Source organism: Ammospiza caudacuta, chromosome 4 (genome assembly GCF_027887145.1).
Source record: "Ammospiza caudacuta isolate bAmmCau1 chromosome 4, bAmmCau1.pri, whole genome shotgun sequence".
Taxonomy (NCBI): Eukaryota; Metazoa; Chordata; class Aves; order Passeriformes; family Passerellidae; genus Ammospiza; species Ammospiza caudacuta.
The window spans coordinates 35,184,218-35,209,573 of NC_080596.1; the positions used below are offsets into that span (position 1 = coordinate 35,184,218).

Genomic DNA, 25,356 nt, shown 5'->3' on the forward strand with positions numbered 1-25,356 from the left:
TTTTAGCACTGACTTACTTTGAAGCAGGATCAACCCTTAAATCCTTTTCAAAAAAGACTGAGCTTTCTCCTTCTTAGCCCTTGGAGCAGGTCAAGACATCCCACAGCAGTCTTTTCTTTTGAGGAAGCTCTTCTGCTACATGCCCTGCAGCACAACTGCCATTTCAGCCACTCTCCTGAAATACCAACTAGGAAGCTTTTCCATGAAGGCTGGACTTTGGAAAAGGGGGTGATGGGATGTACACTGGGGATATGTGTGGTATCCCACCAGTCAGAGAGATAGTGACTGAAGTAAAGTAGTAGTAATAACAATAGTAACAATTCTACAGGTGACTGTTTCTTCCTGTTAGGAAAAAGCTATCTGTAAAAGTGGACGTAATTTAAAATCCAGGTTTTTTGATTTATAGTGCTTTGAAAAGCAAACTCACAACATTGTGCAGAACAGAAGTATGTTCATATACTTATATATATATATACATAATACATAATCATATACATGTACATAGGGCAAAATGCTGGTTTTATAGAGTCATAGAATGGCCTGGGTTGGAAGGGAACCCTAAAGATCTCCCTGGCTGCCAGCTAAGTGTAATTGTATAAATTACTTTGTTTCATTTAATTTCCTTTGTCCAGCCCTGTGTAGTTGTATAAATTACTTTATTTCATTTAATTTGCTCTGTCCAGCCCTGTGTCGTTGTATAAATTACTTTATTTCATTAATTTGCTCTGTCCAGCCCTGTGTCTTGTCTCCCCAGAGTCCAGAGGTCTGCGTTCAACACACACAGTAGAACCTGTAGCCTCCAGCCACTCTAATAAGTGTGAGGTTTTTGGCTAGTGAGTTTATGTATTTATTTAATCAGATGGCTTAGCTGAAGATGGTTTGGTTTAGGGCCAGTTCCAGGAAAGAAATGCAGTTTTTAACTGCTCTCCTCCTTCTTGCTAGGCCACCCTTGTGGTGAGTGTTTGTTTCAGGTGGCCAGTCCACCTCTGTGGGTGTTTGCTCCAGAATGGATGATAACTGTGCAGTGATAGGAAACCCTGCCTGGAGTGGCTGCAGGGTGATAACAGAAGGTGACCTCAGCAGCTGGTGAGTTTGCAGAACCCCAGAGCTCTTCCAGGGAGGACAAGAGCTTCACATGGTGTTGGGCAGCTCAGCTTTGCATTTCAGTGGGTGCAAAGAGATATCAAATCTGCAGCTGTCTCTGCCTGCCCCTTATCTTCAGGAACTGCTCTCTACTTTGCTTTCCTTCCTACCTCTCCCAAGCATATTTTGAGGCAGTAAGGGGCGAAATAAGGCGGAATTAACGTGGCTTTCTGTGTGTTGTTGTGTCTCCCTGTGCTGCAGAGTGCCACTCCTCCTGTGCAGGCTGCGTGGGGAATTCCTCCCAGGACTGCACGGCCTGCCCGGCTCCTCGCGTGCTGCTGCAGGGCAGGTGCCTCCCCTCGTGTCCTGAGGGGCTCTTCAGCCACAGGAACCGCTGCTCCCGTGAGTGCACCTGCAGTTACAGAGGCTGTAATTCCTCTGAGGGTGTTTAGGTATTTTCAGTCCGATTTCAGGGAATGGAATCTCCTCCTAATGGGAGAGAGAACGTCTGCCGCTATAGCGTGTGAAATGAAACGGCGCGGACACACGGCTCGCCAAGGTTAAAAAGAGGGAAGTTGAATTTCTGACTCCAACATTTATAGATTTCTAAAAGTGACAGTGGATTGGGGGATGACAGTGCCACCTCTCCAATGGCACTGGACAAACCAGCAGTCTCCATAAAAGAATTTCTTCTCCATAAAAGAATGCAAAACAATAAGTTATTTACATAAAGTGTGTGAGAAAGTTCGTTTCAAGAATGTAAACATCAGAAGGCTTAGAAAATCTAAAAAAACTAGGGCAACAGACATGCACTTGGAATCATAAATTGCAATAAGTTTTGCTCCTCAGGACTGTTTCCCTGAAGATATTTTGAGCTTGATTTCAGGGTGGTGTTCCTAGCTTGTGTGCTGTGGGAAAAAACTCTTTAATGAACAACACCAAAAAAATAAAATGCTTTTATTTGGCAAAGCCTCAGATTTAGAGAGAAAAACCTTTCCTAAAAAGTCCATTGCTCTATTTATTTAATTTATTCAGCCAAGGAACAACTCTATAAATAGATTTATTTGGCAGGCCATTGTAAAGATTCATCAGTTCTGAGGTGTGCACTGCCACCTTAGAGCTGAGGTAACTGCTGAGTGCTGCTTTACGCCGTTTCAGGCTTATAAAAATGTCTTAGAAACAAAATTTTGGTGTCAGGAAAGTGCCATCTTGCAAGCTGTGTCCTTTTATTCCTAAAGAGCTTTGAAAGTAGTTTTTAAGAATTTTTTACTGACTGGTAGCCGTAGTATTTTTATCTCCCTCAGATCTGTAGCATGGAAATCTGACATCTGTCATTAAAGCTGGGAGGATACAAAAGCAGCCCATGAAATATTTTTGAGTGCTCTTAAGCCACTTTCTCTGCCATGTCTTTGTTGAGCTTTTGGCAGACAGAAGTGGCTAATGAGCTGGCAGGGCATTCCTGCTTCAGAAGTTTCAGTTTGGGAGGGCTTGGTGGAAAAACCATTCCCCAGTTTTCCTCTCATGCATATCAAGCACCACAGTGATGTTGACAGAGTCCCAAGAGAAGTTTAATTTATCTCCCCTGTGCGTCCCACTCTGGTTTTTTATATGCACAAGCATATGCTGGAGGGAGGAATAACAGGGCCAACCCATCTCTCTCTCTCTCTTTTATGTTGTGTCTAGATCTATACCTTGATTAATGCAGGGAACAAATCACTGACAACCCATTTCTCACCTTGTTTATTCAAAATGAGCCTTCCAAGCCACAACCCTGCAGTCCCTGGTGCCATGAGACCACTTTGTGCCCATGTTTTGTGGGAGCAAATGATGGTGGGAGCTGGTTTTTGGAAAGGGAGGGGAGAGGGTTCACCGGTAGCCTAACCAGGAGTGTTGATTCTCTCCCTCAGCCTGTCACCCATCCTGCAAGACATGCCATGGCCCCTCTGACTGGGAATGCTCCACCTGCCACCCCCATGCCACTCTGGATGGTGGCAGGTGCAGGACAGGCTGCAAGGAGGAGCAGTACCTCAACCTGGTGGGCTACTGTGTGGGTGAGTCAGGGCAGCTGCTGGGGCATGAGCTGTCTGTGCCATTGAACTGCTGCTGCACACTGCCAGCAAAGCTGCTTGGGTCCTGCTCAGAGCTTCAGGAGAAGGAGCTAAGTTGGAATTTGTGATCCAAAGAAGCAGCTGATGGGGCCCTAAAGAAAAGCTGGCGCAGCAAGAGTTGCTGTGTGCATTTTTGGGAGGTAATAGGATTTCTGGATGGGGGTTGTGCTGTGTGGGTGCTCACTGCCTGCACTTAAGCCCATCATCTGAAACCACTGATTGCATTTATCTGTTTAAAAAGAAAAATCGCTTTTAATCCGTCCCACAGACACGTATAAACATATCCTGGGAACTGCTCCAACCATTTCTGAGCTTTATCAAGCCTTTTCTTTTTTCTTTATCAGAAAAAGCTACGGTGTGTGAGGCTTAATCCAGGCTGAACAGTTCCAAATGAGATAAGGAATCCTAAGAAAAGGGAAAAATGCATTAGGAGTAATAAATATATCCATTGAGAGGCTATTGTTCTCAGTTTAATATGATTTCCCTTCACAGAGCCTTCTCTTTGCTGAACATCTATGTCCTGGATGTTTTTTAATGAAAGACTTGTTTCTTTGCTCTCCACAGCTTAATTCTATGAACCATTTCTTCATCTCCCTTTTAAACAACAGTGACTGTTTTGTCTGCAGGGACAAAAAGAGCAGGAAAAGTGTGTGAGGAGCAGGAAACTATCCTAAAAGTACTGTACAGCTCCTTAGGAATTCAGGCTGGGGAATCAAGATAGAGCCAGATAACTGCAAACTGGAAATAATTCAGCATTTCAGTGTAAAGAAGTGTCTCTGTCCTGTACAATTTTGTGGGATACAGTGGTACTTACTAATGTCCTGGCATGTGAGAGCTCTGTATTTCTTCCACCTTATTTCCCCATTAATTTGCATTATGCTTCCTATGAAAGAAGTCCTGTGGAAAAGTGGCCTTCCCCTGTGAATTGTATTGGGAAAACCTAGTGCCATTTATCATCAGTCAGCACTCTTTCTGAGGAGGATTTATTCTTTAATTATCCCTTTGTTTGGTGTCATGGACCAGTTCTCCTGCTCCCCAGTCCCAGTGATCATCAGGGAGATGTCCCAGGAACTAGAAGCAGTGTGGAGGGCATTCCTTGTGGCATGGGAACCTTCAGTGTCCAGGTGTTTCTTTGTCCCGCAGAAACTGTGAGAACCCTTGCAGAGCAACATAACTGAGGTTTTTCACCTTGACCAAAAAGTTGTGCTCTGGCCCAGGATCTGCAGTCGGAAGTGTGTTGCTCTTTGTGCTAAATTTATGTCTGGTGTTTAAGGAAAGGATGTTTGTGGCCAGTTCTCCTGGAGGTAAAGTGCTCCACATCCAGATTGTTAAGTTTCACTCAATCTTCTCATTTAGCACTGATTGAAATGCTGAATTTGCCCTTGCAAGTTATTAATTACCAGTTAAAGAGCAGCTGTCCCATAAAAGAGCACATTAAAACTCCTGACACCCTCATAAGATATGATTTGCAACAGAATCTAACAAAGCTTTTTCCTTCACCTCCCAAAGCAATATATTTTTACAATTATCTTCCCATTTATCTTTAATTCCCCACCCTGCAGGCAGAATTGTGTTATGGCTTATAGGGCCTGCTGTGCATCAGAGTCACCTGCCATCCTTTATGGACCTGGAGGGGGAAATCTTTCACAGAGGCTGGAGAAAAGCAACTGTCACTCCAAACCATTGCCTGGGAATTAATGGTGTTATTGTGACTGTTACCTGAATGAGGATTGGAACATTTGCCTTGTTAATAGGAACAAAAAAAAGTCTTGTTTTCAGCAGTTAATCAAATAAGCATTTTACATTTAAGCAGAGGAAAGATAAAATGTCCTCAACTTTCAGAAAATCAATGAGTCCCTGAGCTCTGTTTTAGACACAAATTGAGCAATTGGCAAATTGGCAAATTTGTGCCAATTCTCCCCTGAGAGTGCTCAATTGATTAATTTCACTTTATAGCCCAAATGTACAGGAATGTGCTTGAGACTTGAGCCATCCCCCGTTGGATCTCACAGCTTCTGTGGTGTTTGTTTTCCCAGTTCCCAGATGTCCCTCTCCCTCTTGCTCAGCTTGACCTCAGCTTCAGGAAACTTTGCAATCAGCACTCTAAAAGTCCCAATCACTGCGGAAAGCCTTGTCCTGCTCTTGCTTTTCTGATTTGAGGTTTCCCTGTTTATCTGGAAGCTTCCCTGGCTTTTCCTGACTGTATGGAAGGGCAGAGGGACTAGTGTGGAAGAAAACTGTGCACCCCAGCTGATAGAGAATCCATCTCAGCCTGGTTTTAACTCCAGCTGCAAGGGAGCTCCCACTCCCTGTGTTCCTCAGGCCCTTGCTTTCTTAGCCTGTGTGCAGTTGGGAAAACCTTCAAAGCTAAACCAGAAGAGCTCGCTCAGGAGGGGGCCTGTAACAAGCTTTGCTGCCTTGCTCTTAAAATTCCAGAAGGGACACTCTGACAACAAGAAATATCCTCAGCTCCTTGTAAAATTAATGAGCTGTTGCTGTCCGTTTAGAGAGACACTGATATCATCACAGAGAGCTGGAGCAAGAGGGGCTCAGCTCCACTCCCTCACTGCTCTGCAGCCTCCTACAGAGCCAGCAGCTGAGCTGCCAGAGGAGGGAAAACCCTTTCCCTGCTTTGCTCTGGGCTCCTTTGTGCCAGGGACCTTCCAGCTGGGTCTCTCACCTCACACTGCCTGGGGAGGCTCTCCCAGAGCAGGCAGATCCCTGCAAACCTGGTGTCACTTCACCAGGAATTCACTTGGCTTCTTTCAATGACAGATTCCCTCTCAGGTCTTGGAAAAGAGACACAAGAAAAACATTCCAACAACCAAAGCAAGCCAAAGATCCTGGTCAGTGTTGCATATCCTTCTAAACCAACCACACTGACTTGCTTTCTGGAATTACTGTAAGACCAGAGGCTTTTTTGCCCATTGAGGTGACTCTAAAGTGTGTGGTGTTTTCAGTGCTGATTTTAAGTCATGCTCTGTTGTAAACCTCAGGTCTCACCTCAGAGCGCAGCACAAAACTTGCATCAGGAAATACTTTCCTGTAGAGCCCCTAAGAGGGATGATGTGTTTCAACAATATATGCTCAGCAAGTGGTGGAGCTGAGAGGCAGAAATGCCACTGGTTTCCTCTGTCAGCATTCACAAACACTTCAGAGATGGTTGTGTCTCCCCAAGAGCCTCTTTTGTCTTAGAACACCCTGTAACAGATAATTTCCATATAGGAAGGGCACAGTTTTCTTGCTTTATTTGCTAAGAGGGTGTGGAAGTCAAGTAACTCTGGAAATCCATGTAAGTACTTCCATTCTGCTTTGCAATGGAAGTAGCTTCACAGGAAGATCGGTGATGGGGGGGTTTTTTGCATAGAGGTGAGGAAGAGGGAAATCAGAGTCAGCTGGCAGGGGAGGAGGAAAACATTTTGCTTGGAGAGTGGGAGGAAAGTCAGCAGTCTCAGAAAGATGAGGAGGGAGGCATTGGGACTACCAACTAAGGGGTGACAGAATTCCTAAGAATTCAGTTGGAAGGGATCTAAGGGAATTAACTAACTAGTGTGGCACTGACCTGCAGCCAGCTGGAGATGTGAAGGCTCCAGAAAACCCAAATCCCACAGGCTGTGCCCGCTGGCTGAGCTGGAGGCAGGACTGACAGGGATAAGGCAGAAGCAGGAAACAAGAAGGGCTGGGGAATGACTGAGAAGCACAAGGAAAACATCCCCCTTCTGTTAGTCCTGGCTTCAAAGGGAGCCTGCTGTGAAAAAGTGAAATCATCTCTCCCTAACCAAAGCCCTTCAGTTCTTCCCTCGCTCTCTCACTCACTCCCCAATGTCCCTGAAATTCACCATGTGCAGCAGCCCTGGGTTTTTTGTTGGCGCTGTGTGTGCTTTGATCTCCAGGCTTGCAAAGGAACAAGAGAGTGATGGGGCTGATTCATCCTAAAACAGTAACTGAGAAAACTCTTGCCACTCGCTGGAGCAAAAATAGAGGCTTGTGAAGGGAAAACTCTGCTGCAGCAGCACTGAGTTTTGTAGATACTTGGATTTTTGAGTGTTAGTTTGTGAGAATCTGGGTTTTTGCTGCAGATACTGACTGTGTGGATACCCTGCATTTTCTCAGCCTCATTTTTATGCTCTGTGTATGAAACCTTTTGAGCAGATTTGTTACTCATTATACCCTGCCAAAGCTCTTTATTAGAGACCAGGGTCTCTAGCAAGAGATTCAACTGGAAGAGTATTATTTTAGCAGTAAGGAGAGTCAACATATTACCAGGTAAATGTGGAAGTACAAAAAACTAATTGGATTTTTGGTAATTTTATTTGTTATAAGTACATAAACTTCATCACCCCACCTCCAGCCCATGCAAATCACAGGTACTCAGGGCCTTTGGGATGATCTCCCAGTCCTTGCTCCCTAAGGTGGGCTGCATGTGATCCTTTCTGGCTCCAGGGACTCCACCTCTGTACCCCAACTCTGGCTGGTCGTTTCCCAGCTCCAAGGCTGAGAGCACAGGGCAGAAACTCCATGGGTTCTGCACCCTGTAAAAGCAGGAGCTGAAGGAGGCAGCTCTGTAAGAAGCTTGGATTCCTGCCTGCAGTCAGGACTGGATCAGTTTCTGGGCTGCTTCTGGGCTTTTGCAGCAGTGAGGGGTGAGAGTCTCCTGTGTGTGACATGCAGGAGATGTCAGCTGGGGCCAGGCTCCTGCAGCTATGGATGCAGAATTCCTCCAGGCTCCCATGTGAGCCTGTGCTCAGCTTGTAAATCTAGATTGCCTGACAACCTGTAGTAGTGCTGTCACAGGAGACAAAAGACAGAAAGGTGAACCTGCAGCAGAAATCTGACAAGAGGCCAGGCACTCCAATCAAGCCTCATTGTTACATATCTTTCAAGACAGTTGTCATTTCCTTTATAATTTTCTCGATTACCATAATGAGGATTAATTTGGCTTCCAAGTTGCCTTACACTGCACCTTTGTGCACACAAAAGCCTTGTTGTCAAACCTTGTGAAGCACCTAAGTTCAGGCAGAGGTCAGGAGACGCAAGCTTGCATCCTGCTGGGGAGAAATGGAAAAAGGAAAAGGTTTTGAGGCACTCTGATGCCACTCTTGGCCTGGCTTGGAGGGCTGCTGTGGCTGTTTCAGGGTGTGGATGGCTGGTTTGTGTGGGAAAATGGGAGCAGCAGGAACTACAGGAGAAGGTCATGCAGCTGTCCAGGTCCTGCTCCTCGTTTTGCCATGGTGGGAGCAGAGGGAGGTGGGTGCCTGAGGCCTCCGGTGGGGCTAAAGAGGAGCCTTAGGCAGAGGCACTCAGCATCAGAGAAAGGGCTTGGGAAGCAAAGGCCTTTGAGCTGGCTTTGTGCAAAACTTTCCCTTAAGCTCACTTAAGGATGGAAAGAGGATGCTTCAGTGGGGCAGGAGGGATACAGAGGGAAAGTGAAAATGCTGTGGTGCTCAGGAAGAGCACAAGATGAGGAGGAGGCAAGAGGAAAGGACGCAGGAGTTTCGGGTGGGGGGATTTGCTCTCCAAGTTCCATCTCTGCTGCCCTGCTGCCGTTCTCAGCCGTGCTCTGTGCTGTCCCTCCGTGCTCAGTGTCCCTTGTTCCCTGCAGACTGCCACCCCCTGTGCCAGCGGTGCGTGGCCGACCTGCGGGACAGCGGCAGCGTGTGCCTCAGGTGCCAGCACGGGCGGCACCTGCTGCTGGGGGATCGCTGCCTGCCCCGCTGCCCCCCGGGACACTACGCCGAGCACGGAGCCTGCAAACGTGAGTGCCTCCTGCAGAAACCTTGGGGAGCTGCAGGGAGCTGCCTGCACCCCTGGGACGAGTCCCACCAAGTGGTTCCTGTCCAGTGGAGAGGCTTTGTCCAGCTGGCAAGACGCTGCGCTGGAGCAGTTTTATTTTCGTGCTTGTAGGAGTTTTTTCAGGATGTTTTGCAGCCTAAGGTCTGTTGCTGAGGCTTGTCTTGGTGCAATAATGGCCCTGAAGGTGATGGCTTGTAGCAGCTCCCAAAACAGAAAGCCAATTCCATTCAGCTTTCTAGGCTGGTGCAATGGATGCAGCACCCAGGGCACATTTCATTTTCTGACACGTGCCTGCATCTCCTCCACTTGTTGTTGTTGATGTGGTTTCATGTTCCAGTCATTGTCTGAGCTGCTTTCTACTCCCTGGGCTCTTAGAAGGAAGCAGATTCCTTTTCTTGATCTGAGCCTGACAGAGAAGTGGTAAAGCTCCAAGCTGAGCAGAGGGTATTGCACTTCAGTTTGAGAGAAAAGAACCCAGAGCAGAAATTCAGCACAATGGAGATGCTCCTTTTGCAGGAAGTGGCATTTCCTAATCTAGTTCAGGGCAGGTAATATTTCAAAGCTTCTCTCCAGCATTCTGGGAGCTGTGTGTTTATTTACCTGGTTTTGACAAATGAGATCTCAGAGCTATGAAACATACTCTATGTCACTTGATTGGAAAGGCCCCTGAGAGAGAGAGGTTTTGCCTTCCTGGCAGTGTAAGCCTAGGGATAACATTTCTTCCCTTTGGTTTGAAGGTTTGATTTAAAAGGAGTTGTGCATTTTTCAGACTGTGTCACAGCCTGTAGGATATTTTGTTCTGCCTTTTAAGATCCCCAGCAGAGCTTCTGATCCCTTTGCCCCCTCTTTCTCATGATTAATTTTACACCTATCATGATAGGTGTAATGATGGCATCAATCTTTAAATAAAGGCCTGTGAAGAAGTAAAACAGATTAATCATTTTGTACGTAACCTCTCTGGAGAAAGTAATAGGGTACATTGGCCTCAGCCCCTGTGATATTTTAAATCCCTTTGGTCAGACTAAGAAATGAGCCTGAAAAGTCACGAGGGAAATGTGGAGAGGGTGCATGGAGGTAGTCTGGTCTCCATCAGTGCAATTCCTGCTGAAGGGATGGATGTGAATCTTCAGGGAAGTGTGGAGCTGTCAGAAAAGCACTGGATGGCTCCTGCACAGACACAGAGGATCTAACCTGAATCTAGCTGGGAGAAAGCATGAGGAGGAGGTATGTGCTAGCCCTTTTTTCACTCTTCTCTGTTAGACAGGTCCTGGCCACATCCTGCAAGGGTTTTTCTTAAGAAGGAAAGGCTGAAGAGAAGAGGGTAAAAAGAAAGAAAGGAGAGGATCCTTTCTTGGGTGGGGGGCACTGTGCACCACTGAGGGCTTAGACTTGGCAGGAGCTTCTGGTGCTCACCACCCCTGCTCCCAGTCTCAGAGTGTTTCTGCTGAAGCCTGTGACACTTGCCCTGAGACCTGTTTTTCCTTGATCAGAAGCCTTGTTTTTGCTGTCCCTGCAGCGTGCCACCCTTCCTGTAAGAGCTGCACTGGCGAGGGTCCCTTGTCCTGCTCGTCCTGCAGTGCCAGCCTGGTGCTGTCCCACACGGGCGCGTGTGCTCGGCTCTGCTCCCTGGGCTACTACAGGGATGACAGCAACACCTGCAGACGTGAGTGCCTCTCCCCCAGCCCCCTCTCCTTCCCACAGTGCCTTTTCCAACCTGGCTTTTCTTGCTTCTTTGCTCACCGTGGCTGTTGCCTGGGGAAAAAAAAGGGTTCAGGTGCCTAAAAATGTGATGTGAGTTGACAGAGGTGATGAGCTGCCTCGGGAGCAGAGCCTAGAGCAGGGCTGAAATTTCAAAACAGTTGCAGTTTTGTTATTGACCTCAAAAGACAAGAGGCTTTGTGTCCTGCTGTAAAAATCTGCAGGAGCATTTGTGTAGGTTTCCCTGTAATGGATCCTGGATTTGATGAAAACTTGGCAAGTTGAGACCAGTTTTAATGAGTCCTTACTAAGGCAGACCCCCTCCCCACTGCACTGCCTGCCAGTACATGCCATGGAAGCTGCACTGGAGCTTTTATGTCCATTTCTCCTCATGGGAAACCCCAGGAGAGTTGAGGCACAGCTTTGTAGACACAGACCTGAGCTGATCCTAATGATCTGGTGGAATTGATCTGGTGTTAGGCTATGTTTTATCCCACTATTGGTATCCTTTATGCATCTCTCAGGGCCTCTCTTTTCCTTTATTATTTTGTGTTCACTCTGACCTTGGGTTATTCCTCTCAAAAATTATTTGGCTTGATGTTCTAAAATTCAAAATTATATGGCCCAAAGATACAAAAAACTGGAAAAAGCCCTGCTTGAATTGTCCCACTATAATACACATACCTAAAAGTGAGTGAATGCTGATGTGGTTTGGTCACTGTGAACCTGAACACTCAGATTAGTGAATTCCTGTGTCACCCTGATTCAAATTCTCCCAATTTATGATAAAATAACTCTGTTGCACTGAGTCCAGGTATCAGTGTCATCCTACCTAGACCAAATTTTGTCACTGATGAGGTCCTGTAGGAGGAAACTGAAGTGGTTGTCAGCTTTACCTGCCTGTTCTTGAAATAGATGGTTCTCCTGAAACTATTATTTCCATCTGATCAGCAGAAATGGAGACACCTTACATAAGTTCAAGGAAATACTTGTACCATTCTTCTGTTGTGGAAAAAAAAAAATGAAAAAGGGCATTCAATAATAACAATAATAAAAAAAAAGGGAAAGTAATAAAAAATAGGAATTAAAAAAATGTTCTGGCTGGCTTCTTACAAGCTCAATAAAATACTCTCGGTTTTCTCCAGCAGTAGGGATTCTCTTCTTGCTTGCTGCACCAAATTATCTCCCTTCCTAATGAACATGTCCCTTTCTAATGAAAGCTTTCCTGTTGATAGCTCCTGCCTCAGGATATCAGCCTAGACTGGGAATGTTCATGAGGCCTGCACCCTTCCTGAATTTGGTTCAGGGGCTCAAATAGATTTTTTTTTTTTTTGCAAGCCAATTTATCTACTCTAATCTCCTTATTGCAAATGGCTTTTTAAGAAGTGTTTGTAATCCTTGGAGCAGGGGGCTCAAGGCCAAGTGTGTTGGATTTTTGTCATTCCAAGTGTCACTTGTGCCTTTTCAAGTGGTGCTGATAAGCCAGGGAGATACAAATTGTCCCAGGCTGCTGGGAAACTGCCACTTGGAGGGAATGAAGATTGTTTAATCGGAGGTTGGCTGCCAGGCTGAGAAAATCTGGTCCCTTTTCAACGTTTATTTTAGTCTCTTTGCACTTTTGAGGAACTCAGGGTTGGAATGAGGTTCAGAGAGATGCTGAGTGCACGTATGGGCCCTGGGAGATATTTTTAAACTCAAAGACATCCTGGCCCACGAACAGTGAGAAGCTTAACGGGCTTAAAAATGCAGATAGGGAGTCGTGCTGATAAAACAAGCAGACAGGTTTGCTTCCAGATACAGTTTTTGCTTACTCTTCTGGCATGCCTCCATGGGTAGCCAGATTCCCGTGGATTTAGACCTCATGTATAATGTTTTACTGTATTTTTAATAGTTGGTTCTTTGGAGCACTTGAAAAAAATAATTTTTTCATGTAGTGTTCTTAAGTAAAGAAAAATCAGAGTGGCACCAGAACACCTAAAAGCAGCTGCTCGATTCTTTAAGTAAATATTTTGCTAGAAATCATTTGTAGATCAATAAAATGCAGACCTTCTGTGACATTTTTTAGAGTACTGTTTTGAAAAACACTGTGTTCCTGCTTCAGGGAGAGCAACATGGGTATTTTCACATTTACTTTGGAGGATTTTTGGTTATAAAACTGTGTTTTGAATGAACCTGTCAGTATTTATCACCCAAACTGTTAGTACAGCTTCCCGCAAAGTTTAGTTCCTGGACATCAAAGAGGTGAGTTGAAATATTCTGAACCTCTGGACTTTGATCCTAGATTCAGTAAATCCCTGAATTTTTTTTTTTCCTGGCATCTTTTTTGCTCCCTGCAGCTCCAGAATTTCACACTGTGCGCAGATAAAAAGGTACAAACGTTAAGTGAAATTAAATGGGCCTTTGGTCCCACCAAGGATTGCAGCAGTCTACTCTGCTCTCCAAATTTGTGTGTTTCAGTTGTATGAAAAAGGAAATTTAAAAAAAAACACAGGCAGGGAAAGCTCTTATTTGGGTTTTGGATTCAGGGTCCATGTTTTGCCCTGACCTGTCCAGAGGAAAGTAAGAAGCAGCGTGAGGGGACATTCCAGCCTACTCCAAATGGAACAAGGCTCTTTACACTTTGGAGATTGCGAAAAGGAGCAAAACAAGCAAAACCCCTGGAGTGTCCACAGAGGATAAGAGGGGTAGCAAGGCTGCAGGGTAACCAGAGTGAGGAATGAGCCTGTTTTACCTTGTGTTCCCACAGCCTGCAGCAGCCAGTGCCGGAGCTGTGACTCGGCCGCTGGCTGCACGTCGTGCAGAGATGCAGCCAAGGTCCTGCTCTTTGGGGAGTGCCAGTACGACAGCTGTGCTCAGCAGTATTACCTGGACTTTTCCACCAACACTTGCAAAGGTGAAAAATGCCTTGCTGGTATCAAGGGAGAAAAAAAAAGGAAAGAGAAAAAGGAATAAATGCAAGTGACCTTGGCTAAGAATCCGTTAGATGGCAGCGGGAGCTGTGCAGGTGGCCTGCTTTAAAAAGGGTGCAGGAAGGGGAAAATGGTTCAGTGACAGGTTGCTTGCGAGGTTTCTGCAGGTTTTTTTTGCTTTTTGGGCAGCCTGCTGTCACATACTTGAGCCTTTCAGTGGAACAAGATGATTGCAAACCACTCTCTTGTAAATGATTTTGTAACTGAGCCAGCAAAGTTTCCAGGGGTCAGGTCCAGCAATTCATTTAGTCACGGGTCAGCTGATAAGGAGTGAGCTTGCCAGGCTAAGTCTCTTTGCAGGGGCTTATCTGGCCTCCTGTACTTACCTGTCTCTGTCTTACTAAATCCTGCATCAGCGGATGGCTGCAGAAACAGCAGTTTGGAGGGATTTAAAAGACACGTGACTTGAAAGATTTCCAGAACTCCCCAGCAGAGTGTTCCATGATGGAAATAAGTGATGTTTTCCCACAGCTTGTAGACCCCAAGTGCTAAGCCCTTGTGCAGGGTGAGCACCCCAGAAAGGGCTGCCCTGAACTGATTTCTGTTTTCTTCCAGAGTGTGACTGGAGCTGTAACGCCTGCAAAGGTCCCCAGAGGACTGACTGCCTGCAGTGCATGGAGGGCTACGTTCTCCATGAAGGAGCTTGTGTGGAACAGTGCCCTCCAGCTTTCTACCGGGAATCAGACACATGCCAGAGTGAGTTTTCATGGAGCATTCCCTCCAGCATGTTCCCTGCTTGTCTCCCAAGAGCTGCCATGCTGAGCTCTTTGCCTGTGTCTCTTCAGGGTGTGACCAGCCCTGCCTTCAGTGCCACCAAGCAGACAAGTGCAGCCTCTGCCCAGCCCCGTTCTTCCTCCTGGGCAGTGCCTGTGTTCCCAAATGTGGGCCGGGATACCACGCAGACGAGGCACAGCGCCAGTGCACAGGTGAGCACCATGAGCTTGGTGCAGGCACGGTGGGCAAATGAGGAAGGAACTGCTTGCCAACTTTTATCATAGCTCTTTGCCCACTGTTTTGACTCTTTTTGTCAGGTAGGTAAGACACACATAGTGGTATTTCTGCTCTGAGCCTGGGGACAGCTCTGCGTGCCAGTGGCTGTGCTGGTTTTGAGACTGAGACTGGTTTTGTCTCAGTGGGGTTGTGCTTTCCATCCCATGCAGCTTGTCCTCCTGGATGCCTGGAGTGTGACAGTGGCAGCCTGTGCCACCTCTGTGACAGCAGCACGTTTCTGAAGAATAAGATCTGTGTTTCTGCCTGTGGCCAGGGTTTCTATGGCAATCCATGGACCAGAGAGTGTGAAGAAGGTGAGTGCTTCTCAAGAGACAGCACCATTTATCATAGTTGTAAAGCCAGTGACAAAATGTCTTGGGGGAAATCCCTTCCTGAATCAAACTGAGTGGTTACTTATCCATTCTTTATTCTAAATGAAGATTTACTAGTCTGTCTGCAGCTGGCTTTCAGTTCTGTGACGGGGAAATCAAGGTGGGAAGTCATTTGCCCAAGTCGTGGTGGGGATTGGGATGGCTTGCAGTTCACCTGGGTCAGGAATGAGCAGGCCACCCAAAACCAGTGCTGGCAGGCACGATGCCAGCACAGCCCGTGGTGGTCCTGCAGTGACAGCTCTCCCCCTTTCCCTTCAGGCAGCAGGCATCCCCGGAGCTCCCGTGTGGGCAGCACCCTGACGGTGGGCATTGGCGGGGTGCAGCCCCTAGCCCCGGCCCTGCTGGGCTGTGATCCGGCCGGTTCCTGGCGCCAGCCGCAGTTCCAGCTGGACAGCATTCCCTCCAGCGGCCGGCTGGTGATGCTGCGGGCCGGGCGGGAGGCGCCGCTGAGCCCCGGGCAGCGCTTCGGCTGCGCGGACCTGCGGGACAGGAGGGTGCGCTTCGTGCACGGCACACAGGAGCCCAGGTGACTCGGGGTTCTTTACTGAGCTCTTGCCTCACAGAAAAATTGCTGTATCTTGAGAACGGCTATTTCCTTTTCTCTTGGAAGCATTCCTACGGGGAGGCACACTTCCCACTGCTGCTAAATCGACTTGCAGCTTCTTGCACTGTACCGTGGTGTAACTGGTGCTGCAAAACTTCTCAGTTCGTGGTGGAAGAGCTCACTGTGACCCGATCCCAAACCTTCTGTGCTTTTGCGGTGCAGGGATATGTCCCATCCTCAGGGCACTCAGCTGAGAGTTAAAACTGGCGTATTAATCTGATTGTTACCATAGTTTGTTGACATTGTTAGGAGGATGCTCAAGCGATGTCACTGCTGTGCTCTCGGCATAGTTTGCCTTCAGCCATTCCTTGTTTGCCTCCAGGGTCAGCTCTGTTAGTACCCTGGAATAATTAGTGGTGATTAGTAGCTGGCAAAGCTCACACTGCAAGGGTGTTGCAGGGAAGCAGATTTTTCCTGCAGCCAGGCAATAAGCCAGCCACCCTGCCAAATCTCACACTTGATTTGCATCACCATAAAGCCTTGGCACCAGAGTGACATGGGTGCAACTGTTCTAAATTTCTGGCTGTTTAAATCAGGGAGGTCTTCCATCTAAATCAGATCTGAAGAAGACTTTCAGGGTGTCCTGATGCCAAGGGTTAGCTGGTGCTCACCAGACTTCAGGCATATGTTCCTGTATTTCCTGTATCCTGCTTTTTTTTTTTTTAGTCTACCTGATAGTCACCATGAAATGTCAGCATCTTGTCTTGAGAAACAAAGCTGCTTTATTACCAAATATCACTCTATTTATTATTTATACTGTTACTTTAAACCTCAAGGTGTTTGGGGTGGCATCACTGAAAAGTAAATGGGAAGAAAAATTCCTGGCAGGTCCTGAAGCCAGAGAAGTGAGGTTTTTCTTTAGCAGCATTTAGAATTGGTGCTTTATCTTGGGGATGCCATCTGATGTTACTCAAAGGGAGATGAGGGTATATTATCACACAGCTAAAGGTGCTTTATTGTCTGTTGTGACTGTTGTGAATCTTCAGGAAAAAATACTATAAAAATGTAATTGAAGGAAACTTGAGCTAAAGCTTCTGTCACTGAGCCAGTCACTTTTGCTGAATATATAATGTGCTTATCATTGCTGAGTCCTGGAAGAGTACTTCATTAATTTATATTATCCTGTATTTTGCCTTGCTGGGGACCTGTTTAGGAAAGGACAGTTTTCCTTGAAGGTCAGTGACCACGAGTCATTCTCCCACCTTGAGGTGATCAACATTCAAGCCTTCTCAACACAGGTAAGAAAGCATGGAAACAACCCCAAATTTGGTACCATTTGAAGCCCTGGTTTCTTGCAGGGGTAACAGAGGAGCCGGGCACAACTTGAGCAGGGGCTCAGATCAGGCAGGTTTGGCTCAGCTCTCCCTTAGGGCAGCAGCCAAGAGTTACATGGAGGAAAAGAACTTGGGGAATTGACTGGAGAGGTTGGCCTGTGCCATTTTGCCTGTGCAGGGAGTGGCAGCTGTGCAATCACAGAGCAATTATCAGTGAGGGCTGAGGAATCCCTACTGCTCCAGTTGTCCTCTGGATCTGCTGATGCTCCCATTCAGCCTCTTGCTGCAGGCCAGTTGGGCCAGGATTGATCCTGACTGCAGGAGAGCTTTGACACTCAGGTTCAGTGCTCTGTTCTGGGGCAGCTGGGAATTAAATCAGCGTGAGCTGAGCTAGTTAAAGCGTGTCTCTTAAACTTCTCACCACTTCTGGGCAAGGTGATGATGCTGCCAAGTGTCTCCTGTGCTATTGTTATTTAAAGTCTGTGGACAATCTGTGGGTCTCACCCCAGGGAGGGTACAGGCACCTGAACAGGTTCCAGGTTTCCAGGGGGGCTTTGCAGCTTACACTGAGCTTTTTCCAGTGTGGAAAGCTCTATCAGGAGTTGTGGCTACTTGGCATATCCTTACAAATAGAGATCCTAAAGTGCAAAAGAGAATCTGCTACTCTTAAGGCCCATTTACATCCTAAGAGGGGCACCAAATGACTTGACAGAACTGTTCTAGTGCTGGCTCCTTCCTGCCTACAAGCCTGGCTCAGCCTCCACCCTCCCCATGGGTAATTTATATTCCATAGTAGTCATTCCCATAACTTCTGGAAATTAGAAGTGCTCTAGTTTGTCCTTTAGAATAAGACAAACTGTGGGTTTTGATCCTGCAGTGTTTATATTGATTCTGGCTGGTGCTGAGATCTTGGCTCAGCCTAATCTCTTGTTTGCCTCAGTAGGACGTTCACCTGAGTAAGAGCTGCAGTCACTGCCCCAGAATACATAAGTGAGGTTTAATGATAGGAATTCTGGCTGCTGATCCCTAATAACCCTGGGAAGCCGTGCACAGGTGAGGTGGCTCCCTGGTGGATGTTCCCAGGGCTTTGCCTTTGTCTCTGTGGGAACGCTTCCCTCCCGAGGCAGTGCATTACCCATGGCAAATGGTGTTTATTGGGATCAATAGACACTGCAGATTGAAACTTTTCTTGATGACAAAGAACTTGGAGAACTAATTTAAACCAGCAGAAATATGGCCTCTATCAGGTTTTTGGTATAAGTTGAGTAAGGCAGTGGGGAGTGTTGGGAATGAAATAAATACTGATGATGAAGACACCCGGTTTTGCTGTCATCTCAAAAGGCTCATGAGGATCACCTAGAGTCACATGCTTGCTATATAAATGTCCCAAGTTTTTGCCTCTCCTAAGCCAAATGTGGCATGAGAATCTTCTTTTAAAGGGACTAATTCAGTTTAAATGCTAAATATTCTTAGATCTGCCCATTGGGGGAAAATGTGTGGAGAGCAATTCTCTGCTGCTAAGAAATAGGAGATTTCCAGGGATGAAGTGAGCTGATGTCCTTATCCCCAAACTTTTAATTCCAGCCTTTGATCATGATCCAGCCTCCCAGGCTCAGCAGACACCTCAGAGCTGCTTTTGTGTTCCAGGCGCCGTTCGTGTTCAGGAACGAGCCCCTCCTCGTCGGCAGGGGGCAAACCGGGACCATATCGGAGCTGGTGCTGGGTGTGGGGGACAGTGACAACCCTCAGGACGTGGTGCTGGTGGTCCTGGAGCCCCCAAGGCACGGCAGGCTGCTCGGGGCCCCTGGGGACCCTGCCACCTTGTCCCTGGGTGACCTGGCAGCAGGGCGGCTGCGCTACGCCCACGACGGCTCCAACAGCCGGCAGGACGCGGCTGTGCTGCAAGTGAGCGACGGGTACCACTTCCAGAACATCCTGCTCCTCATCAGGATTGCTCCCGAGGTATGTGCTGGCACATGAACCCTGGCAGGCACGCTGGGGGTCTGGAGGAGGGCCACTCTGTCCCTGAGGTGTCACTAATTCTGAGTAACCAGCCGGAGGAGGTAGTGGGTTGAGTGGGTTTTGGAGGTTGCCTGAATTTTTGGTTTGCCGCAGCTCCAGTCGTGCAGCTTTGCTGATTCAAAGTCCATAGTTACTTGATAAAAGGTAGTAAACTGTAATAAAGCAGAAGGAAAAAAGCTGAAGATATGTTCATTCCTTCCTAATGTGAAAGAGTAGCAACAAGTAGAGCTGTCATTAGAGGTCATGGTTTGCAGTTTTTTATGTAGAGATCTGACACACTTTCTTGGAGTTCCCCACCTTGGAAGGAGCTAGGAGATGACATTGCCCCCCTTTGGCCCTCTCTGCCGTATGAGATGTCTTTCACAGCAGCTTGGGCAGGACAATTTAAGGGAGCTTGGTGAGTGCTCTGTGTGGCGGTGGAGCTCTGCAAAAGGAGGCCCTGATCCCATTTCGACCCTGCAGGTTCCCCTAAAGCCATGGTAGTAATTAATGTTAATTAGTGCTGTGACTCTCACAGCAGCCTGAGGATGAAAAAGGGATTGTTTTCAAGACTGGTGCTGCTATTAGACTCCTGGAATAAGAGGAGCCCTGCCTGTGGTTTTCACCCAGACCGCTTCCATGGCCCTAAGGAGCCTGAACAGTATCACAAGGGCAGTGGAAATGCTTGGACACCACTCTGTGTTCTTTGTAACACCTTCTTTTCCCCACTGCTGATTTAGCACCTTCCTGTAAATGCCAGTGAGGGTGAATAACTGAGAGTGGTTTCTTTTATTAACCTGTTTTGTGCTCCCTTGTCTCTCCTTATAATTCCACATTTCTCTGTGCAGCACTTGGCTACGGAGGGGAATGAGGGTGGTGACAGAGGTGAGAGCAGGGCAGCTTTTAGGGCTTTTCCCAGTCCCTTTGGTTGCTAATGGCTGCTTTTCCCATCCAGACCCTTTGCTGGAACAGTTGCAGTTCCAAGGGACATGGAAGACTTTCTTTTCTGAGAGGCCAGGGGGAACACAGAAAAAAAAGGCAAAAGATGTTTATTTTAGGGGTACCCTGGACCTCTAGAGATCCAGCTAAGGGAGGCCTCCAAGGTATTTGCAAGGCAGCTGACCTTGCCCTGCCTGGAAGCAGGTAGATGTAAACACTTCTACATTTAAAAAATATTTTTAAAATAGATTACCAAGCAAAAAGGGCTGTCTCATGAGTCTGTTCTTATTAACAAGCAGCATCAAAGCCATGTGGGAATGGTATCACAATGTGCTGGACAGGTTCGATGTGGCCAGTGAAGGAACATTCAGTTATTTAGTGACCTAAGAGCTGAAGGTTTCCATGTTTATAACAAACCCACAGTGTAAGTGCAGTACAAAATAGGTGGGTGCACAGCAGACATGCCAAAAAGGAGGTCAGGAATCATCCTGTAATGTGGTTCCTTTTCACAAACATCGTTTTAGCTTTCTCTCCTGTCTCTGTGGCAGATCCAGAAGAACAGAGCAGTGAGTCATTTATCAGTTTTGGGGCTGATTATGTGGAGTAGCAAGTGAGGAGGGAGGTGATCCCTTAGATGGAGCAGTCAGGATTTTGACTGATCACACAGTTCAAGGCGAACTGCAGCCACAGCCAGTTTCAAGGTGAATGTGCAGAAATCCATAAAGAAGTCACATTTACAGCAGCTGGGCTTATACAAAGGAACCATGGCATGGAAGAGGTCACAGGGATTTTGGTGACCTGTCCAACAAAGCAAATTAGAGCCAAAAAGCTGATATAATCATTGAATGCCAGAGTAATGTTACTGAAATAAATGGAAACTGTAGTGAAACTATTATTGCAATCCAGTGCTGACATCCACATTTCAGGAAGCTTAAATTAATATTGGGAAAAAAAATTTTAAAAGCCACAGGAATAGTTTGAAGGTGAGGAAACCCACAAAGTAACTAAAGACTTGGGTAGATGCTCAGAGAGATTGAGCATGCTGGTAAAAGAAAAAATTATGGAGGGAGACTTGAATTTAGGGTCAGCAGCAGGAAATTAGGAATTAGAGGATGAGGTCAGTTCTACAGGCTGGGAATGGGGTCTGAGGGATACAGCAGAAGATTTCTTCAAGCAGACAACCAGGGTAGAATGCCTAAGAAATTCCAGAACTCTCCTTGATCCTCTCTTTTCCCTTGGAAGTGCCATTGCTGACGTTGCAATCCGTCTTTCCCTGCTGTCCCCTGCCTGCAGGGCGCCAGGAGCCCCCGGCTGGTGAGCAATTCCCTGGTGTGGGTGCCCCAGGGAGGAATGCTGCAGATCTCCAGGACAATCCTGCACGCCGAGCTGCCCGGTGCCAGGGACTCTGACATCACCTACACCATCACTGAGGGGCAGCCCACACATGGTAAATGCCCTGCAGCCCTGCTGCCCCACAGCAGAGCCCTTCCAGGCTGTTATGTGCACGTTTGGGGGAATGTTTCCTTCGGATGGTGTGGTGGCTGAGTGTGCTGACCTCATCTTTTTCCACTCCTAATGGCTGTACAGAGGAACAAAGCACTTTTGCCCTTCCTGATCATCTGTGTTCCTCCAGTTGTGGTGGAATCCTGGCGTGTTTACAGCCCTGAGAGAGCAGAATGTTAGTGCCAAAAGATAATCCTCCATGGTGAATGCCTGCCTTGAGAAGCACAGAGCAGTATCTGCCTCTGGAAACTGCTGAGCAGAAATTTACCTTGAAGAATTCCCTACATTCTGTGACATTTGATTTAATTTGGCCCAGAGGAAGGGGTTGCTGACCGAAACAGGATTTCTGGTGTTGTTTGGATCTGTAGATAATTCTTGTCTCCAGATTCCTTCTGAGAGACTCTGAGCTCAGCTCTCAGAGGAGTGACTTTCACCAGAAACCCCATGCTTAGGGAGGATCTTCTGGGTACAGGGTAAGGAGGCTGTGGAAAGTTCTGGGATTTGTGACTGAGCCATAAATGGAGAAACATGGGATGAAAAAGACATGTCATGTGGAGGGAATTGAAGTATGGAAAGAAAAGAAAAATGCTTCTTTCTTTCTCAGCATCACTATTTTCTTCACAAAATCCATGTGTTCAAATAACATGTTTTGCATTTCTAAGAAATGATACTGCATATAATTTGCCTGTCCTCCCAGCAAAAGAAAATAAAAATTTTTTTTATTTTCTTTTGCTGGGAGGACAGGCTGGTTTCCATCAGCTGCCAGCACCTGATGGAAACAGAGATAATGAGAGTTTTGCAGTTTAGAAGAGAAGTAATTAATTTGTATTCCCCCTTTTGCTTTCTGCAGATGAAGGTCTGTCTTCCAATTTTTAATAAGCATTTACAGGAATACAGGAGTTTTCCCTGAGGAGCTTGTCTCCTGCTGCCTAACCCTAACTAAAATTTATAATCCCGTATTTGTATCACCATAATTATTGCTGCTGTGATTAATTGCAGTAATATAAGCAGGTTTGTAGCTGCAGGAAGAAGCAGCAGAAATCAATGATCCCCAGAATTTTATCTGAAATACTGTTTTGCAGAAAGGGAGGGAAAAAGTAAGAGAGAAATTTGGAAAATTGGTCCTGAATCCAGGAGGCCTTATCTGCTTAACTTAGTCTGTGAATAATGGGAAAGATATTCATACCTATAGAAAATATCGAATTTGATTTTTAGGTTTTTAGGGGAACTGTCATAAGCAAAACCATAATATCTGGAATGTAATTAGGGTACTGAAAAAGGAATTTTAGCCCAGAGTTTGATGATGGAATGGAAGTGTGATATTGCATCTTGCTGAACCACTTTTTTTTGTTGCTCCAACTTTTCAAGGGTGGTTTGAGGAAATGAAATGGGAGAGCTTATGATGGATGATTCACATAACAGAGTGATTAATTATCAATCAGCAGAATTATCAACCCGTTTAATGGAATTAATTAACAAGATTGCCCAATGTCACCGGGATGTCTCAATGACTGCTGATGGCTTTTGGGAGCCCTGCTGGCATTTCTGTCACTTGACACTGCGTGGAAAAAAGCTCTGAGTGGGTGGGCATTTGCCTTGGCTGCTCCTTGGCTTGCTGCCTGTGTTCTCCAAAGCTCCTGCTTGCCTTTCCCAGGGGAAGTGGTGCTGCTGGTGCCCATGGTGGCGGACGGCCCGGCGGGCTCCTGGCAGCTCCTGCCCGATGGAAGAGCGGCCTCCCCCACCACCTCCTTCACCCAGCAGGACATCAGCGACGGCATCGTGTGGTACAGGCACTCGGGGGCTGAAGTGGAGAGTGACTCCTTCCAGTTCCAGGTATTCCCTAGAAATACCACGTGGCAGCTCTCTGAGGTGACTCCACTCGTGTCCTGTGGAGTCAGGACACAGCGCCCTCTCATACAACCTAGAATATTGACACCGAGTGAAAAACATTCCAAGTGACTTTTTAAATATTGGTGAGCCCCAGAGTCACACAGCCCTTGGTTTCTAAGCTAATAATTTCATTTTGGCTTCAGAGTCCTCTGTCTTGCGTACAGGCCAAAAGGTAGAAATACTCCCCAGCAACTGGGAAACTGAAATAAATCCCCACTCCCCAGAGGTTTAAGAGCCATAAAATTGCTCAGACAGGCCCTTGCTGTTTTCTGGGAGGGTTTCACAGCCTGCCCTCAGTAAGCCTACGTGAACACTGGCACACAGTGTTTGTTACATCTGGTTTACAAGGCAGGAGCAATTACTGTAGCACCGCAGAGGCAATTAAGGTAATTTCTAAAGTAATTAACATAAGTGATAACGAGGAATTTGTGAGCGTCAGTGTTGAACAAGCTAATCTTTGGCTTAATTGCTGCATTCCTCTTAGAGACTATGCATTTTGCATGAGTTGAGCGTTTGGGTTCAGTATCTCAGTAGCAATAACTGCACAGAGAGCTCAGAAGGGAAGCTGGGAATACCTGGTCACATCAGGACACCATGGCACCCCTGTCCAAGTCCAAGCCTTGAACTTTGGCTTGGGACATTTCATTGGTTTTAGGACAGAGCAGGTGCAGCAAATGGCTAAAATGCATTGTTCCTTTCATCAGAGCTTACATTTTTATGCATTTTCTAAAAATTAAGGCTTCAGGATGTTCACTTATCCATTCCTGTGGCCTTTTCTTCCCAGGTGTCCAGCTCTGCCAGTCCACAAGCCAGCCTGGAAAGCCACGTGTTCAACGTTGCTGTTCTGCCCCAGACACCCAAGGCCCCTCAGCTTTCCCTCGGCTCCTCTCTGCACATGGCTGTAAGTGACAGCACCACACATATGGCTGGAGTAGGAATGGGAAAAAAGCAGATTAGAAGAGTAACTGGGCTGGGGGATGCAGATAATACCCATGAAAAGCTGAAAAACTCAGCATTAAAAGTAATGAATGTACAGACTGGAAAGGAGAGGGGGAAAGAGAAGCAACATCAATGTTTTATGTAGTTCTTACCCTTTCCTGAAAAGCCAGGAGGAATGGCAATAGAGAAAAACTGTGGCTTAGACCATAATGAGTGGGGTTTGCTAGTAGTTCCACTGTAAACTTGATCCTACCTGCTGCTCTGGGAATGACTATTTGAATGAGAATGGTCTCTCTAAGCTGGTTCCTTCCCCAGCTGTGTTGTTTGGAAAGATGATCATAGAGTTTCAAGTCAGTTTTGTGGGCTCTCAGGCTGTGGTGCAAGCTTTCCCTGTGTGTCCCCACCACCTGTGGCTGTCCCTTCTACTTTTCCTGGCCTGCATGCCAGGCATGGGGCCAGGAAAGGCACAGGAAGCAAAGGAGAGGGATTAGTGGGAAGCCCATGGCACAACAGCACTGTCAAGGTTTGAAATAGTGGCGACCTTTCCCGGGTGATAATGAAACATGGTCAGACTGCTACTTGGAGCCATTCATCTTCCTGCTCCTGACTTTTTGTTGTTGTCATTATTGACAGAATTGATGGGAGAGATGTCTGGCAGAGCCACACAGCACTGGGTTTTATAGCTAATTACTCCCCACAAAATTCAATAGGGCCATAAAACACCTTTTACCTCACCACCTACAAGTCCCACCTTTGGGAGAGACAAATAGGCCTTGGAGGCAGCGAGGAAGAAACATAACCTTAAATCTTTCTGTCAGAAAATCTCACTTCCCTACCCCAGTGTGATGGAGTCCTTTTCATTCATCTTCAGACTCCTTCAGAATGAGACTTCCAAAGCTGAGAGGAAAGCACAATACTGTGAGTCCTCCCATCCCTCTAGTCTTGACTTGGACTTGTGCTGCTGGGAAAGGTCCAGAGAAGTTTGATGACTCTTTTGTTAAACTAGACACAATGTCTATATTGGTTTTTCTTCAGTCAAGTAAACCTCATTCCCCCATGTTGGTAATCTTTCATGTTCCAAAGCAGGTTATTTAAGTGCCCAAATCCTTAACTTAGCTTGTTCTCTCCCTGTTTTTGCTCAAGATTATGAAATGAGCTGGATGCTTTTCATAC

The 25,356-nt window shown here is 46.7% G+C and overlaps 1 protein-coding gene across 1 annotated transcript in view; it reads left to right on the forward strand.

Annotated features, from left to right (window-relative positions):
• The window catches only part of FRAS1 (Fraser extracellular matrix complex subunit 1), a 105,474-nt gene that overhangs the window by 53,878 nt on the left and 26,240 nt on the right, over positions 1 to 25,356 (forward strand). Inside the window, exons 18-31 of the mRNA XM_058803272.1 lie at positions 1,345 to 1,485; positions 2,991 to 3,134; positions 8,794 to 8,946; positions 10,501 to 10,647; positions 13,429 to 13,575; positions 14,207 to 14,347; positions 14,437 to 14,577; positions 14,812 to 14,959; positions 15,299 to 15,559; positions 16,791 to 16,875; positions 18,559 to 18,873; positions 21,145 to 21,298; positions 23,009 to 23,187; positions 24,029 to 24,145. Coding sequence (XP_058659255.1) covers positions 1,345 to 1,485; positions 2,991 to 3,134; positions 8,794 to 8,946; positions 10,501 to 10,647; positions 13,429 to 13,575; positions 14,207 to 14,347; positions 14,437 to 14,577; positions 14,812 to 14,959; positions 15,299 to 15,559; positions 16,791 to 16,875; positions 18,559 to 18,873; positions 21,145 to 21,298; positions 23,009 to 23,187; positions 24,029 to 24,145 — 2,273 coding nt within the window. The remainder of the gene's footprint in view (positions 1 to 1,344; positions 1,486 to 2,990; positions 3,135 to 8,793; positions 8,947 to 10,500; positions 10,648 to 13,428; positions 13,576 to 14,206; positions 14,348 to 14,436; positions 14,578 to 14,811; positions 14,960 to 15,298; positions 15,560 to 16,790; positions 16,876 to 18,558; positions 18,874 to 21,144; positions 21,299 to 23,008; positions 23,188 to 24,028; positions 24,146 to 25,356) is intronic.